General features: G+C 37.3%; 1 protein-coding gene across 1 annotated transcript in view; it reads left to right on the top strand.

The window, feature by feature from the left end:
* Ranbp16 (Ran-binding protein 16) overlaps window positions 1-18,471 on the top strand; it is a 1,020,902-nt gene that overhangs the window by 653,117 nt on the left and 349,314 nt on the right. Inside the window, exon 18 of the mRNA XM_090392964.1 lies at window positions 6,273-6,343. Coding sequence (XP_090249090.1) covers window positions 6,273-6,343 — 71 coding nt within the window. The remainder of the gene's footprint in view (window positions 1-6,272; window positions 6,344-18,471) is intronic.

Consider the following 18,471-nt stretch of genomic DNA (forward strand, 5'->3'; position numbering starts at 1 on the left):
TTAGTCCAGCCCTAGATTTAAAAATTTCAAGCCAGCCTTTGCTAGCTGCGAATTTTGAATTGTCTTCTTTACATTTAGTCTCTTTAAGTCTTGAAAACAGGCTTAGAGCTTTGGCCGTGATATTATAGGCACTAATTGGAATTCTCTTTTGATTGCAGTCTTCCATATAATCAACAGATCTTCCATTTCGACCATTATAGCACTCCGGTTATGTGTGCATTGCATACTTGCAGATGTAGATGCAACTTTACCTTGCTCGGATTGCTCATCAGCTTTGGATAAAATAGTCCGTATTGTGGACTCATTAAAACCAAATTTGCTTCCGATCTTGCTTTTACTTTCACCACGTTTAAATCTTTTAATTATATCAAGTTTTGTATCTAAGGTAATTACTTTCCTCTTCTTTTTTCATTTAATGACCCGGTTGTGGGATTGCTCTTATTTTTCGACATGATTAATGGGCTGTAAAATTTACGAAAAACGTAATTTGTAAATACGTACAGCAGAACAACTAGAGCTTGTAATACACCCACTCTTAATGCTGGCTGCAAAGTAACTAGCTTGCACTCAGGCTCTGAGAGTACAGCTGCGTGGCAGGAATGACGTCATCATGCTCACTCCACGAGGCTTGCATGTTTTGCGTGGTAAATTTAAAGGCATGTTAATCAAATCTCTTGCCGTGGATATCAAGGGATTGCTGCAATTCATTTCGCTCCTTTAATCAAATCCCGTGTTAAGCAAGGGATACCTGTATTTATTTTTCCCTGAAACAGAAACATGACTCACTATTTTGGGGTGCCTTGTGAAATGCTCTAAAGCACTAGCACTTTTCAGCTTTGTCACAGTTTATAGCAGCTGCATGTTTTGAGGTTAAGTGCACTTGTCTCTTCTATCTGATGCACTAAAAATTAAAAACACATTTCCAATATCTAATTTTTTTCGAATTATTTTATGTTTCTTCAAATATAAAAGGCACAGCAGATTATGCAAACAGATTAAAGGCACCATTGTAAATCCCCCCCCCCCCCAAAAAAAAGGTGTAATATTGAAAAATTTGTTCCACCTCCCTCCTGAAAAGAACAATACACTCTCCTATTTGGGCATCATCAAACTGCAGTCTCTGAAGAAATCAGGTTATTGTTGCATTGCAGTGTGAAAGATTTATTTATTTGTTTGGTGTATGGTGATACAACAGCCATGAGGACCATATAGATAAGAACAGTGCCATCTTATGAAATAATGCTGCTCTTTTTTTGGGGTGGTACACAACTTCACAGAATATTGGCTATATATTTGATATATGGACATATGTCACTGTTACAACATGATACTAACAGTGACATGCAATATGTAGTGCAGAACATTTATTAATTTGTAATATTGCATAATTTTTTACATGCTTACCTAGTAGGAAAATAATCATAGTTATGTAATGTGATTGATTTGCATTTTTTGATACTTCTGTTGTTAAGGTATTTGCTATATAAAATTTTTATTCAAAATTATCACATCTATTTTATATAGATTTATGTTTAATAAACCGTTTTTTTTTTAATTATTATTCATAAGTTCTGTTCTTATTCAAAACATGTCACACTATGAAGTAAAAATATCAGTAATTAGCAAATATAAGTATCAGTTTTGATATCTTTTTTAATTTTCAGTTTTTCTTGCTAGCAAAGAATGAGTACTGGCATCTATTATCATTCCCCAGAAGTTTCAAGACTTATGACACGCAGAGTCATGTGTGGGCAAGTGGTAAGAAAGAAGAAAGGATTTTGTTGATGTGATTTTGAAAGCCTGGGGATGTAATTATTAGGGAAAGTAAAGTTTGCAGCTGAACTGTATATGCATTTTGACTAGTAGTTGCTTGTGTTTGTACATGATTAGAGGATAGTGGAGAAATTGTACGGGTCATTTCAGTGGAACATTGCCAATGGAAATGCAGAAAAGACAATGCAGCAAAAGAGCACCTATGGAGAAGTAACTAGAAGGAGATGAGTCATCACTAAGAGAGGAGTCATCAATTATGCAAATTGCTCTCTTCTCAACACACTCAAGCATTTGGAGACTGGTCTTAGGTTTTCTTCTCCAAATGTGAGTAGTATTCCATCATTGGGTGAATTTGTCAGGAGTTGAATAGAAAAGTCACCATTTGGAATAAAAAATAATACCAAGATATTTGGATACTGAATAGGCTATTAATGTAATGTGCTTGTTCCAGGATAGGTTTGATGTGAAAGTAAATCCAAGAAGAGAACTGACCCTAGTTCTCAAGCAGAATATTGGTCAAAATGAGGGAGAATTAGCCATGGTCTTTCTTCTGAGAAATGAGACTGGTTTGTGTTTTGGTGGCATTATAGAAAAAACATCCTTGATGTATAGGAGGAACAGTGTAGAAGAAAGCACCAAACCCTCAGGTAATACATCATCGTTCATTGTAAACTCTGAAAGAAAATTATCCATTATGACCTACAATGAACAATGTGCAATTCATTCACCATGGGAAGGGGGTATACCATAAGGTAGTAGCTTGATAAGAAGGTTGTGATGCAAAATTCAAATAGATACCTTGGAAATAACAACAGCAACCATTTGAGTTTTTCTAAACTTTTCCATGGTCTGCATTCTAAGGTGGGTGAGGTTGACTAGGAGAAGTGCTGTGGAACGAGAATGGTGGATCCATATTATTGATCACTAAGTCATTGATGAGTCTCGATTGTGAAGCAGTTGACCATTGATTACCTTTATCATTATTTTTAATTTAAGAGTATTGAAGTCAGAGCAGTAGTTTAATAGTTTTATGATTGACTTTTTATCTCTCTATCTCTCTTTTTGAGAAAAGGCTTAATAAAACTTACTTCCAAACTGTTGGATAGATACAAGATGGATCTGTTCTAGAGCACAAACATTTAGTACAACTGGAAGAATACTATTAGGGCCAGGAGACTTATTGGTATCAAGGGTACTAAATATTTTTCAGATGTCCTTCTTGGAGAAATTTCAGAGTTTTCGTGGTGTATGTTGTACTGCTTTCATTCTGTTTTGGAAGATGGGTAGTCTTGAATGGATTGGTGAGGATTGATCAGTTAGTTGGCTTTCCTTCAGGAGTCAACAGTGTAGTAGTAAGTCTCATTCCTTATGATCTGGAGACAAGTTCAGAACTTGCTGCAGTCTTCATATAGCAACCAATCCTGCAATGTTTATTCTAGATACTGTCATTTCTTGTCAGTTAGCAGGTATCCATGTGTGGCTCTGTGATGTTTAGAGATTACTGCCACTCAACCAAAATAGACAAGGACAAGGAAAAGGTTTTTTGATAAAACAGATAATCCAGTAAAATGTGAACTAGACCATCTTTGCAAAAAACAGACATACAACTTAGATCAATTCCACGTGTTCATGGCAAAACTGTTAGACTGAATGCGACTGCAGACACATCTTCCGTATAATTTGGCTGTTTACAATCATCTGATTCATCAATTTGTGATTATCAGCTTAGCATGTTGTTGTCATTCATGCTGCAGCTATAAAGATAACATCTTGGAGACACTTTTTCCTGATCCATGTCTTTGGTACCTTTTTTTGTTAGTTTTAAGGTTTAGAATATGTGTTTAAAGTTTATGAAAAAAAGGTGTGGAATTACCTTGTGTGTGTGTGTGTGCATCCAATCCTCTCTTAACTTTCATGTTGAGATTTGATGGCCTCCTCGTGGCAATATAACCTGGCTTCTTAGAAGCCTGTTTATTTCATGATAGGGTGATAAATCCTGTCTACATTGTTGGCTGTGTCTGTAAAATGAATGTGTTCTGGCCAGTTTCTAGGAGAAAAAAAAACCACATTCCCTCCGTATGAGACCTAACTTCATTTGAAAAGTCTTGATGAAGCTTTTTACATCATAGACTGAATTTATACTCAGGTCATCATTACCTAAGACCCTTCCCAATAATACATGTCTGTAAGGCTATGTATTTTGCATTATGGGATACTAAGGCAAGTGATGCGAAGTCATTAGCCTCTATATACAAGTTGCCCAGTCGTGAAGTCACTTCATGTGCAAACTTTGTTTGCTTACACTTGGATAAATAATTAAACCAAGAATATAATTTTTGGTATCTTTAATTTATGTCATCAATGTACTAACTAAACTGTGGAGGTGCCATGTGTGTGTGAAGAGTAAAACCAAATTTGCATATACCATTCATTAAATTACAAAAGGTTCAATGAATTATATGTGTGAATCTGTATTATAGAGATATACCAGTGGCATACCTGTGTGTTGTACTTTTAAGGTAAAGAGAAAGATAGAAATTCATTATAAAAACATAACAGAAATCTTTTTAATTATTGGTTATGTGAATGAAGCAAATTTAATGAGCCTATTATTTGCAGCCATATCTTTCACGTATTTTGAGATTAATAGGAAAATCGAGCTTTTTTGGGGTGTGATGGTTGTTCCTCCCACCTGCAAAACTTAAATGATGTAATTTTGTTCAACAAAGTTAATCTCATACTATTATAAATTCAAAACAATGAAGTTTTATCCAAATGTGTGCCAATTGAACCCTCTCTCTTGTGTAAATAGATAAATTGGTGTCTTGTGAGATCACACAATCGAGGGGTCGGGTGGATAGCATCAATGATAAAGTGCTGATGTTCCAAACAGTGTTTGTTAATTTTGCATAGCTATTATGAATGAAGTAATTCGATCTCATAAAACTTTTATTATTATTATTTTTTTATTCCTCTTAGTGGCTTTTATTTTCCTTATGATTAATAATATATATATAAATATATATATATATATATTATTTTGTTGTGGGGAGAAGGGGAAGGGTATCCTTATGTGGAAACTGGGGCAAGGGTTTACGGGGTGTGGACCGTTTCAGTCATCGTCGGAACTTTGTGGGAATGACTGTAGGGCTATGTCAAGGCTGCAAGATGTATCTGCCAAATTTGGGCATTTGTTGTCGCTAAATGGCCGGAGGTGTGGCTTAATTTGTAAGTTTTGGAACGTCCAACATTCGGAAATTAGGTAGGGGCGGTGGACGTTGATAGAATTTCCATTGCATTTTATGGCAATAGTTTCGGATATTCTAAGCATCGTTTCGTTTTCTTGTTTGTCAGTGATTATGGCTTTGTCAATTTGGGGGATGTGCTTTTGTTCAAGGGCATGAGCTGCAATTTCAGTCTTCCCTGTATTCTGTGGTTTGTTTTTCTTTTTGATGTTGCGATGTTTTTTCGTGTTCAGATATTCTGGAATGGGAATATTGCAATCCCTGAATTGCTCTTGTAGTCTAGTCCGTAACGACCTAATTGTAGAGCCCGTGTAGGTGACGTCACAGTCTTTTTGACAAGGAAATTTGTAGACTACGTTGTGGTGTTCGAATAATTCTTTGTGAGTGAGAGATTTAGTAGGTTTTAGGAGAGTTGCTAATTTATGGTTTGTGGTGAATACTAGCTTATAGTCCGTGTTTTTGAAAATGTATTTGTAAGCCTTGTATGTGTTTTGGATGTATGGCAATTTGATGACCATACGTGTCAGGAAGTCTGCTTTTGTTGTATTATTGTTAAGACGGGATTTTGCCGTATAGTTCGCATTACTTTAATGCAAAGTTTCTTTTTAAGCAGTACTGATATCATGGTTAGTTGAGTATCAATGTTAAGGAAGTATTCCTTCCTTAACATTGATACCTTAACTTTACTTTAAAAATGTCCTTTTCACTGGCATCACCAGACTCTTCAACTGTGCCATCAATAGGTTGAAGAAAACATTTCTATTACTTGCTCTTTCTTACCTTGGGAATTTATTTGTTATGTCAGACAAATATCGATAAAGTATTCTTTTCTTTTATCTGTTGTTTTGATAAAGTCATTAAACCACCATAGTAACACTAACACTTGTAATCAACAAAATTGAACAAATCTAAATATCCTTTTAAGTAGCCAGTTTATCATCACTTACATTATATGAGGATGCTATTATGATGCTGAATAAATGACTTAATTATGCTGTCACACTAGAAAATATCCTACTTGACTTTTTGGTTCTCAATGAAAAAAGGCATTTGCAACCACCCTATTTAAAAGTTGATTGTATTTTTGTAGATACTGATTAGTAATCTGGAACTCAATGAGTAGATATGTGGTGATTCTTTAAATTCCATAGAAGATAATAGAGATAATGACAGAGGTTATCTAATAATACAAAATTATTTCCATAATGTTATAGTTAAATAAGTATTAAATATCTGTTCTGTCTTTCCTGTCAGCCGCATTTGATGGAATAGGAAGTATGTTAACAGCAGCAGAGTCATCAGTTTTCAATGGAGAAGAGGCAAAGGTAAGCAGTCTTGGCATTATTGTCCCACCCCCTTCACATACCAAAGCCTTGCTTTTGTAACGTATTGTCATTTCTGGTCAGTAATCTGATCAGGAATTTAACTAATTTTTTAAGTTAACTATTGAAATTAAGACTATATTCCCTTCAGCTGTATAAGTAGCTGAAAAATTTCTTTCTAATATAGCCAAGAAAACAAATAGTGTGATTGCAGCATCTACAGCTAAACACTAAAGCATAAAACATTCATAGAACTGATCTACTGGTCGCAGCATACAGAAATATTCTGTATGCTGTCGCATTCTATATACTGTGACCAGTATACTATCAACATGGCCTGATTGATCTACAACACCCCAATCCATTGCCAACGCCTTCATGTTGGTCTGTCAGTAGCACTGAATATACATTCTTAAGCTGACAGGCACTGAACCATAACTACAGCAAGCTATTTAGAAATGAACTGATAGAGGAAAAGTATAAGGTGCATCCACAACAATCAGAGGGAAGGCAAAGCTACTGCGGTATTCTTCTAGACACAACTGACTACCTAGTAACTGTTTTATCACCTGGTTTAATACTGACACTTTGCTCATTGGAAAATTGAAATAGACAGAAACGATGTTTTGCCTCTACAGCAATGATGCAGTTTACTTCTCCACCATTTTGAGTATACAATGAATGATCTTTTCAGAGTTGTCAGACATCACGAAGAGACCAGGCATATCATATTTTCACGATTACAGTTTTAAAATAGTTATTTCGTAGACAGCAGAGGAGTTGGGTGAAATTCCCCATATACCTGGAAGATTTTACCCAATTCATGACACCAGGTGGTGTCAGTGAACAAGCTACTATAAGATTGTGCTCTCTAATTTACCGTTATTGTGAGTGTTTTTCCATTGAAATTAACCATCAAACGGAAACCTAACAGCGGGTGCCAATAAGCAGAATTCTTCAGTACAACCTGTAAGTACTTTTAGTGTATTATTCCAGCTATCCTTCGAATTCAAAATCAGCCAGGTGTAAGCACACGATGCCTACCATACGCAGCAAAGATTGCGGCACTAAAAGCCAACAGCGAACAAGCACCACGTGTCTTGCCGGCACAATGCTGTTGACCGCCATCAACAATCCTATTACATGCCGCAGCTGCAAAACAGGTGTCACAGACAAAAAAAAAAAAAGGGGGGGGTATTCTGTGAGTTCTGTTGCCACTGGCTGCATGCTTCCTGTGCAAAAATTGACGAAGCTGCATATAAGCTATTTATCAAACTTTAACCAGCCGTTCTTCTGTTCACTGTGCCTTCCTTTGGTAAAATAACTTCTGAACATAGGCAAACATGTCGAAAATCTCGAACATCACATCAATGCTTTAAATGAAACTTTTACCGACAAAATACGTGCAGTTGAAGCTAAGCTAGATCAAATCAAAAACCAGCGCAATGCAAGCTCCACTCTGCCTGTGAAAGAACTTCGCAATCTAATCACATCAACGGTAAACGACTTGATGGAGGAAGAAAACAAAAAACTCATCACCATCATTCTGATCTTCCCGACGGAAAACGGAAAATCACTACAAAAGGACATCAAGAAACTAGCCGAAGAATGCAACATCGATCCCGAGAATATCGTCAGGGGTAAGGTAAAAGTAAGGAAGGACTGTATGAACTTTCTGCACCCAGTAAAAGTGACTTGCGACACTCCTACAAACACATCAAAAATGATAACAGCGATCAACAACAAGTTCAAAGACTCCTGCTCCCAATCGCGCATACGTGCACAACCAGACATCATTTGCACAAATAGAATGAAGATGCCAGCTTCGAAGACAACTCGAAGAAAAACGTCAAAATGGTGACAACAATTGTACCATCAACTACAGACAGCATAAACTGGTGGAAAAACCAAGTGATGCCACTAGCAGCCACCATGGAGACTAGTAGGCAGGCGTCGCATAGGAAATGTGCAAGATCCATGCAGTCCAACAAACGTCCCGTACCCTGAACTCCAACCTGAATAGTGTCCACTACCACCTACAGTGTACCAAACTCCACCTACTCTTCCTGGCAGAAACACAAATCTCACCTCCCCTCAGCACCACTTATCTCACCCTCCCAAACTACTCACTTTTCAACAACTTTCGCCCCAAGGGTGGTGTCTGCGCATACATCCGCTCAGACATACCTTTCCAGAGAGCACCTAACCTAGAATCATCCAACTTTGACCTTCTTTGGTTGAAAATATCCCTTCCTCACTTAGTTCAATTCATCTGCTGTGTCTATCGCCCCCCCCCCCCCCCATGCAACCAACCACTCTGAGCTCTTTAATTTCCTCTCCCTAAAAGTCGACTTTCTTCAATCCCACTTTCCCAACAGCAAAATCATCCTTCTAGGAGATTTTAATATCGACAACACTAGCTGGCTTTCCTTCTCCAGTTGTACATATCTTGCAGGCAGAGATGCAGAAACATTTGCCATCACCAACTACCTTACACAACTTGTCCAGATGCCAACCAGAATACCAGATAACCCAAACACCCCAGATTTCTTCTTCACCAATGACCCCTCCAAATACACAGTGAAAGTAGTGAGCGCCCTGGGCAATTCTGACCACAACCTAGTGCTCATCTTCTTCCCCACGCAACAACGTTTACACACACACTCCCATACAAGAGTAGTTTGGCACTATAACAGTGCCAAGTGGGACAGCCTCCGTAATTTTTATGCCGCATTCAAATGGTTGGACTATTGCTTCCGGCCTTCCAACCCAAACATATTCACCGAGTTTATTACCAAAGTAATCCTCACCGGCATGAACTGCCATTCCTTAATGAAACCCTGGTTCTCCAAAAGATGTGCCAAGGCTGTAGAGATGAAACACCAGACATACCACAACTGGCTGAAATCAAGAACTGCATATCCTCCCTCAAAGCTTACACCAAAGCCCATAATAGATGCAAAAAAAATCAACGCTTCGAAAACAGAGTTCGAAAGAGCAAAAAGCAGGAAATTAACAGCCTGTCCAAATGGCAGCCGAGCCTTTTGGCCTCTTGCCAAAGCAATTGGCCGCAACTTCTATCCAGCACTATTCCCAAAACAGAGGTCGAAAGAGCAAAAAGCAGGAAATTAACACCCTGTCCAAATGGCAGCCGAGCCTTTTGGTCTTTTGCCAAAGCAATTGGCCGCAACTTCTGTCCAACACTATTCCCACCCCTATCGCACCCTGATGGCTCTCCTGCCTTATCACCCACAGAAAAATCCAATCTTCTGGCTTCATACTTTGCTTCAAATGCATGCATAACTGATAATGGTAAATGTGCCCCAACCATTCCAGACACCCAACATACAATGCCCCCTATATCCTTTTGCCAGGATGAAATCAGAAAAATACTGTCCCAATTAGACACAAAAAAGTCTCCTGGCACTGATGGCATTCCCCTAATTGTTCTGAAAAATTGTGCTCCAGAACTGTCCCCTATCCTATGTCACCTATATATATATATATATATATATATATATATATATATATATATACTCTCCTAGTCCACTGGAATGTATCCCACAAACTGGAAATTGGCTTATATTCAGCCCATTCCCAAGAAGGGTGACAAGTCACTGCCATCCAATTACCGCCCTATCTCGCTTACCTCTGTCCTGTCAAAGGCAATTCCCACCTTTTGAAGACACCCACCAAATAAATGACTGCCAGTATGGATTCCACCACTGCCGATCAACAGGAGATCTACTCACATACGTCATCCATCTCTGGACAAATGCTATGGAGAGGTTTGGTGAATCTCAAGTGGTTGCACCAGATATCTCCAAAGCCTTTGACCAGGTCTGGCACAAAGGCCTACTAGGCAAACTACCATCATTCGGTCTGACCCAGGACTTCTGTAGGTGGATTGCCAGTTTTCTGCCTGTACGCACACTGTGTGATGGTGGATGGCTCCCTATCCTTGCACCACTCAATTAATGCTGGGGTCCGATAAGGTTCTGTCCTCTCACCAACCCTGTTCCTGCTGTACAAATTGACCTCTAACCCAATATACAGTTTTGCAGGTGACAGCACACTACACTCCTCGCTTGCATTTGATAAGCTTTACCCTACACAACTCACCTCATCCTACAGAACGTTAACCACCACCACCCTCGACTCCGATTTCCAAGTCATCCTACAGTGGGATTTGGATAACCTCATAAATTTAAACGCCAACAAAACCCAGATCTGTACTATTATCCATTAAAAAAAAAAAAAAAACTTTTTCCCAGTATCCTTTTCAACGATACCCAAATTTCCAGACAGCCTGAGATCTTGCTCCTCGGAATCACCCCCACATCAAACCTCTCCTGGCACAAACCTATCTCAAACATTGCGTCCTCAGCCTCAAAAAAACTAGGATTTCTCTTCTGCTCAAGACGTTACTTCACCCCTGAATAGCTACTAACATTATACAAGTCACAAATCCACCCAACTATTGAATACTGCTCCCACATATGTGGTGGGGCCCCTAAAAGTTCTCTCAAAATGCTCAACTTAATAAATAGGAGGGCAATTAGACTTATCAATGATCCATCCCTTACCAACTCTCTCCCCCCACTTTCACACAGACGTTTGGTCTCTGCAGTAAGTATATTCTACAAATATTTCCATGGGAAATGCTCATCCGAAATAACATCGATAATTCCCCCGTTCATTACTAAGCTCATTAGAACATGTGCAGCTGCTGCACAACATCCCTTCACAGTACACCTAGAAACAAACAGAACAAATTTCTTTTCCTCTTCCTTCATCCCTACAACTGCTGCATTGTGGAACAGAGTCCCACCTGCCGTGTTTCCCAAGGAATACAATTTAAAGTCATTCAAATCAAATGTAAACAAATTCCTCCCTTCCCAAACCCAACCTATACATGATACTAATGTACTATAGGTTGACCAATCGACCTCCTGTGTATGGGCCCAACATTTAAAAAAAAAAAAAAAAAAAAATCCTAATTTTAGCTCACTATAAACAAGAATAATGAAAAGATGAACAATAAAAAATAGTGTACATGTGGGAAAAACACAAACCTTCAAATGTAGTGTTGATCTTTTCTTTATTTTCTCTAAATGTTAAATTTCATCAATCATTCCTTTTTAATACATTATCATCTTCACAAATTTAAATGTGCACATTTTCCACTTTCTTCCATTTTTCAACCATACTTATCTAGCAGATAGTGATGTGAAAGCATTCACTATCACAAATCAGCCCAAAGAAATCGTTCTTGTCTACCCCAGAATACCAGATCCTAACTATTTTTAAAATCTGTCTTGATCACTTCCTCACTAATGGCACATATAAGTATACCCTACCCTCTGTCCAAAAAGAAACCGAACTTTTTTGGAAATAGAAGAAACTAGTGGTGCCACCTATTGTATCTTTTTGTTGTCAAAAGCAGCAACCTTCATTAGTATTGTGTCAACTGTTTGACATTTGTTTCATTAGAAGCTGGGTTATAGTGCCAAGAGTAACAATGTGTTTTCACGAACGGTTGGAAATTTTGTGTTAAACTTGGTAAAAGTTTTACTAAAATGCATCAAATGCTTCAAAAAGTATACAGTGATGGATACTTATTCTGTACTCAAGTTTACGAGTGGTTTAAGATATTTCAAAATGGTCATGAGACACTAGAGAACGACAAAAAAAAAGCCGGGCTGTTTAAAAATTGGACCGAGCGAAGTTAACATCCAAAAAGTTTGTGATTTCATCAAAGAAAACCCACAAAATTGTCTGTGAGATTGACTGAAGATGAATTGGGGATTCCAACATCAACCGTGCACAGCATTTTGATTGAGAGTTTGGGCCTAAATAAATTGAATTCATGTTTTGTTTCCCACAAGTTGACTGACGACCAAAAAATGTATCGAATTGAACACTGCAAGGACCTCATTAAAACTGCTCATAAGGACTCAAACTTCCTTGAAACGATCATTACTGGTGATGAAGCATGGTGTTTTGAGTATGAGCCCGAAACGAAGTGCTGAGTGGAGACCACCAGAAGAGGGGCATCCGAAAAAAAGTTGCTTGAAGAAGTCAAAAGTAAAGACAATGCTGATTTGTTTCTACGATTCCAGAGGCATTATCCACAAAGAATTCATTCCGCCTGGCCAGACAATCAATGATGAGTTTCATCTCGAAGTTGTGAAGCGATTGATAGCGAGAATTCGTCGCGTACAGCATGAATATCGTGATACAGGCAGCTGGTCACTTTTGCATGATAATGCACCATCTCATCGTTTGAACATTGTGACAGTTTTTGAGCAAAAACCAAGTTTGTGTGCTGTATTCACCTGATTTAGCGCCCTGTGACTTCCTTCTCTTCCCCAACTTTATTTGCCGATGAAAGGAAAGCGATACGACACCATTGAAAATGTTCAAGTGGCAGTAACTATGACCCTCAACAGTATCTCAAAAGCCGATATAAAAAATTCATTTAACGAATTAATTGACCGTGCCAAAAGCTGTATTGAAGCTGAGGGAGAGTATGTTGATTGAAATAAATAATTTGAATAATTATAATTGGCCTCTGTTTTATTTTCTATCAAAACTTCGGTTTCTTTTTGGACAGAGGGTGTATACAGTCCAAAGGCTGTTGAACATTTTGGCAGTTCTCACTACAGTCTATTATTGATTTTTTTTTTTGTATAAGAATACTAAGTGGGATGAATTTCATGTTGTTATGCCTAATTTCTTTGGCTGAATTATTATTATTCTGGGTCTTCTAATCCAAATATTTGCAGAGAACATATCACCGGAACAATTTTTGTTAATATGAAAATATTCATTCTCTTGTCTACAATTAAATTCTCATCACTTTTCTAAGCTTTGGTTCACCAAGAAGTCTATGAAACTTATCATCCTGTATAAATTAAACTTGCCAAGGAAGTATATCCTTGTTTAATCTTTTATCTAAGTGTAAGAATTCAAGCCTGGCTACTTGTACATATAGGCTAATGACTTTACATCAGTTGCCTTAGTATCTTCCTATATACTAGAACATGAAACAGTTGAAAGCAAATACCATCAGCATAATCAAATTCCTTCTTTGTACCTCCAGTAAACCATGTTAGTACTACATGATAAATTTGCATTCTTAATAATAACTGTCTAGTGACAATTTTCCTCCAAATTAATCTGTTGTCTATCAGGACATCAATATAGTCATATCTTCTCTTTCTTCTAAGTAATGTCTTGGTCCTCCTGTGGTCCTCCCTTTTCTTGCCATTCTATCTAACCTTTACTCTTTTAAGTGTTAATAACACCAGATTCACTTTGCACGTGTGTGCTAACATTGATGCCATCTTAACTTCCGTAATTTTTTTTGTGAACCCTCATATGTCTGATCTCTTGTCTTTGATCAACTGCTTTATTCTAATGCAGCTCTCAGATTCACAAGTTAAAACTGATTTGAATGCTGTCTTATATACAACTACTTTAGGTCTTTGACTGATTTCTATCTTATTTCATATAAATTTATTCGTGGCATTTTGCTGGTAGGCTTGTACAAGAACATTCCAGGTTTATGTAAGTATTTTTTTGGCTAATAAATTATGATTTTTCATCATCATCATCATCAAATTCCTGACATTTACCATCAAGGATATGTACAATAAACTTACATCATTACTAACTTCCTATCTACAATTTTCTGCCAAATTAATCTGTTACTGTGAAAGCTACAACATTGTCAGATCGTATATTTATATAGCTATCTTCTAAGGCACATTTTACCATATCAATCCACCTATATATTGGTCTTCCTCTGTGTCTTTTTCCTGCCAACCTGGCAGAGAACACTTGTTTGGCTAATCTTTCCTCGCCCATTCTGCTTAAGTGACCATACCACCTGAGATTAGCTCTGCTAATGCATTCCTGGATGCTGACAATGTCTGGTTCTTTCCTAATATCCTCGTTTTTAATATGATATTGCTATTGATGCCATCTGTTCACATCTCTAATCTTTCTCAGGATGCTCATATCTGCGGTCTCTAGTCTTTGGTCAAGTGTTTTACTTCTGACCCAGCTCTCAGATCCATAAGTTAAAATTGGTTTGAACACTGTCTTGTATACAGATAATTTAGTGTTTTGACTAATTTCTCTCTTATTCCATATAAATTTATTCAGTTAATTTCCTACCATACCAGTTTTGTTGATTCTGTTGTGTATTTCCATATTTAATTTACCATTTTTAGGCACTAAAAATCGTGCCTAAGTTGCTGAAATGTTTTACTTGTTCTATAGGTTCTCCATTCACAATGCAGCTAATATATTCACTGCTTCTGCCTATTTTTATTATCTTTGTCTTGTTATTGTTGACCTTCATACCATATCCATCCCAACAGTTATTCAACTTAGTCAGGGAATCTTGCAGACTTTTAGCGGATTTATTTAGAAGTATAATATGATCTGCATAAAGCAAGAAGCTGACATTAACATCCCCAATTTTGATATCAGGTTTAATACCACTTTTCTTCATAATGTAATCCATATAGATAATGAATAACAGAGAGAATAATATACATCCTTGTCTCACACCAGATTTAACATTAAACCATCTTCCTGTACTTCCTTCAATTCCAACTGCTGACTTACAACTCAAATAAAGACTAAGAATTGCTTGATATAATGATCCACTGACACCATACAACTGTAGCGTTTTGAATAGTTTCTCTCTTGGCACCTTGTCATATGCTTTTTCCAGATCTACAAAACTTAAATACAGATCTTTGTTATACTCCCATGACTTTTCAACTATTTGTCGGAAAGTGAATATCTGATCCTGACAGGCCTCTATTTGGCCTGAATCCAGCTTGTTCCTCACCAAGCTTCTCTTCCACAATCCTTCTCAACCGTTTCTCAAGTATACTGGCATAAATCTTACATGGAACACTCAGTAGAGAAATACCTCTGTAATTTTTTCAATCGGTTTTATTTCCTTTTTTTTTTATATGGGTACTATGAAAGCTCTACTCCAATCATCTGGAATTTGTCCTTCTGTTCAGGCCCTCTGAACTATGCAGTGTAACTGGTGTAATATCATCTACTCCAGCTGCCTTTCCACATTTCTGACTTTTGATGGCTTTTTTCTACTTCAAGCATGGATATGTATTCCTGGTCAGTGTTTTTTTATCACTGCTAGTTTCATTTAGCAATTTTTCTAAGTAATTACTCCATACTTCAAGGATATCTTTTTCTCAAGTTTTCATATCACCATTGTCATGTCTAATTCCTTTTACAGCACTGTTTCCTCCATTTCTGAGCTTCTTCTACAATTTTCAAAATAACTTGCCACCTTCTTGATATTTATTTTCTATGTTCTAACCAAAGTCTTCCCATGACTTCTGTTTAGCTAATGTTACACAGTGTTTAGCTTTCTTATATTTGTCTCTGTATTCTCTAAGAGCACAAGCTGACTTATTTGCCAGGAACTTTTGATTCACTTTCTTCTTTTCATTCACTGCCTCTCTAACTTCCTGTGTCCACCAGGGAGTTCTGATTTTTCTATCCTTGCAGACAACCTCACCACATGCCTCTCTGGCAGAACCAGTCAATGTTTCCTTCAGAGCTTGCCGCTGGATCTCCAAGGTTTGATTCCTGTTCTCAAACTCTTTCATTTTTTCTTGAATAATGTTTGTATATTTTAGTCTACAGTTCACATCTACTTGCAAATTTTTGTGTGTTAGTAATGTTTTTATTTGGAGTTTGCATCTAAAATCTTCAAACTCAGAGAGAGGTATACTGGTGGCAACTTTGTCTATTTTTTAGTTAAATTTTGATTTTATTAATTTTGTGAGATGTTACATGTATTGGTTAATTTATGTTGATAAATTATGGGTTCTTAAGGCAGAGGAAGACTATTAAATTGTATACGATTTGTGACTTGAATACAGAGTTAATCAGTGGTGATGAGTCAGGGACTGAGCATGATAGTAACTGGAATGTAATGAGAACACTAGTGCTCTTCTTATAGCGAAAGAGATACTCTGAGAGAGGAGAAAGTGAGTGGAAAGAAAGTTATGAGAAAGTGAGTGAGATCTGGTGAAAGAAGAAATCATTTTTGACATGAATGACATAACTGATGTGAGCATAGCTAAAGTTGGGAATAGCAAATGTACTATAAATGTGGTAAATGACACGGCACACATCATAGTAAGAAAGCACAAGAGGCAAAAGACAGTGAAACAGTAGTAGTAGTAGTAGTAGAATAAATGAAGGATGGTAAAGAAACTAGCCTGAAAGATATGAACGTTTATTTATTTTGTATCCAAACACAAGTGATACAGTAGTTAGCAATCGGTACAACATTATTTATGACAAATTAGGATACATTACAAATGAGAACAGCTTAAATTTTGTAGGTAAATTATACAGGGAAGAATAAGTAAAATATGAGGGGAAAATAAACTATACATAAGTTATATACTATAAATATGGTCAGATGTTCCTCCAGAATCTTGCACAATCAACTGCTCTTTCTGCGTAGGATATAAGGTCCTCTTTTGTGCAAGGTGATTGATGAAGGTGGAGACAACAAAGAAGGTGTCCCAAACTCAGAATTATCTGGTCTAGTGAGCTTCCCCCATTTGATGAGGTTTTGTTTGTAGCACCCTGTCGTTCGTAGTTTGTTGAGGCTTTTCCAAGTATTCCAGTCCAAGTGGGCACCACATAGAAGATGTTCGGCTGTTGGAATACAAGTGTTATTCTCAGGGTATAGTGCGAACCATTGTTGAAGTCTTGTCTCTGGAAAGTTTTTAGGTGGTTCAACCGTTGCCAGGAAGCTATGTTGGAATCTTAGTCTTTGAGGCACTGTGATCTGGCCAAATAGTGTGTGGCATTCATCATTCATTTGTCTGCTTCTTTCGTCAACTGAGAATGCAGATTGTTGAATTGAAGCGGGCACAATACCAGCCAAAGTCTACAGGTCTGTTAGTGGTGTTGGTTTCAGACATCCTGTAATTAAGTGTTGCTTTCATTCAATGCTGGGTCAAGTTTTTCAGCCTGGCAGGATCTGGGCCATATAGTGCAGGCATATTCAGCAGAAGAATAGGAAAGGGCCAAGACAGAAGATCTTTGTGCTAGGATCTGCACCTCATTTGGAGGAAGTAAGCTTTATTAGTATGTTGTTGCTTGCATTGACTTTTGCATTTGTTTTTCCTGTGCATTTTATATGAAAGAATGATGTGATCAAGAGTCATACCAAGGTAGATTGGGTTCCAAGAAATCTGTAGCTTCCTGTTGGCTTTCTTATTGTTAAGGTGGAAAAGGCCGATCTGAGTTTTAAAGAGGTTTGGTTTTAATTGATTACTGCTATAATATATGGTTATACTATTCCAAAAATTTCATTGGACTTGAAATTTTTTAACTAAGCAGCTATGGCAATGTCATTAACATAGATAAAATTTCTAGTTCTTGGAAAGATGGGGAGATCATTGACGTAAACGTTGAAAAGTGATGATGATAACACACTTCCCTGGGGAATGCCATTTTTTTGGGGGGGTGCCAGTGGCTCTCCCCCCAGGTCCACAAAAAAGCATCTGATTTTCAAGAGCATTTGGATCAGGAGGACAAGGCAATAGTCTCTAGTTACTTATTTCTAAATTTCTAGTTTTTTGCTCATTACCATTTTCTGTATATTGAGTGAGGTTTAAAATTTGTGATGTACAGGATTTGCCTGGTCTAAAACCAGCCTGCTCAGGAATAAGATGGAGTTCGATTAGTGGTTCTAGCCTATTCAAAATTAATTGTTCACAGAGTTTAAAGAGGTTGCTGAGTAGTGATATAGGTCTGTAATTTTTTGCTTTGATTTTCTGAAACCAGGGAGTTTTCCCTGGTTTCAGAAAGTCCACCACTTTAGCATGCCTCCAGATAGTTGGTATCCTTAGGGTCCTATGGTAAGTGTTGTATAGTTTTAACAACCACTCTTTAGTTCTGTTTAATTTGTGCATTACAGATATCATCAAGGCCTGCAGATTTTCTAGGTTTTAATAGGTTTATGGCAGCATTGAGTTCAGTTGTGGTGAAATCTGAGTTAATAATTTTTGTTCTTCACTTGTGGTTCTGAGTATCTTATTTTTTGGGTGCTA

This window comes from Typopeltis vanoorti, chromosome 5, assembly GCF_054136105.1.
Source record: "Typopeltis vanoorti isolate ZY-2024b chromosome 5, IOZ_Tvanoo_1.0, whole genome shotgun sequence".
Classification (NCBI taxonomy): Eukaryota; Metazoa; Arthropoda; class Arachnida; order Uropygi; family Thelyphonidae; genus Typopeltis; species Typopeltis vanoorti.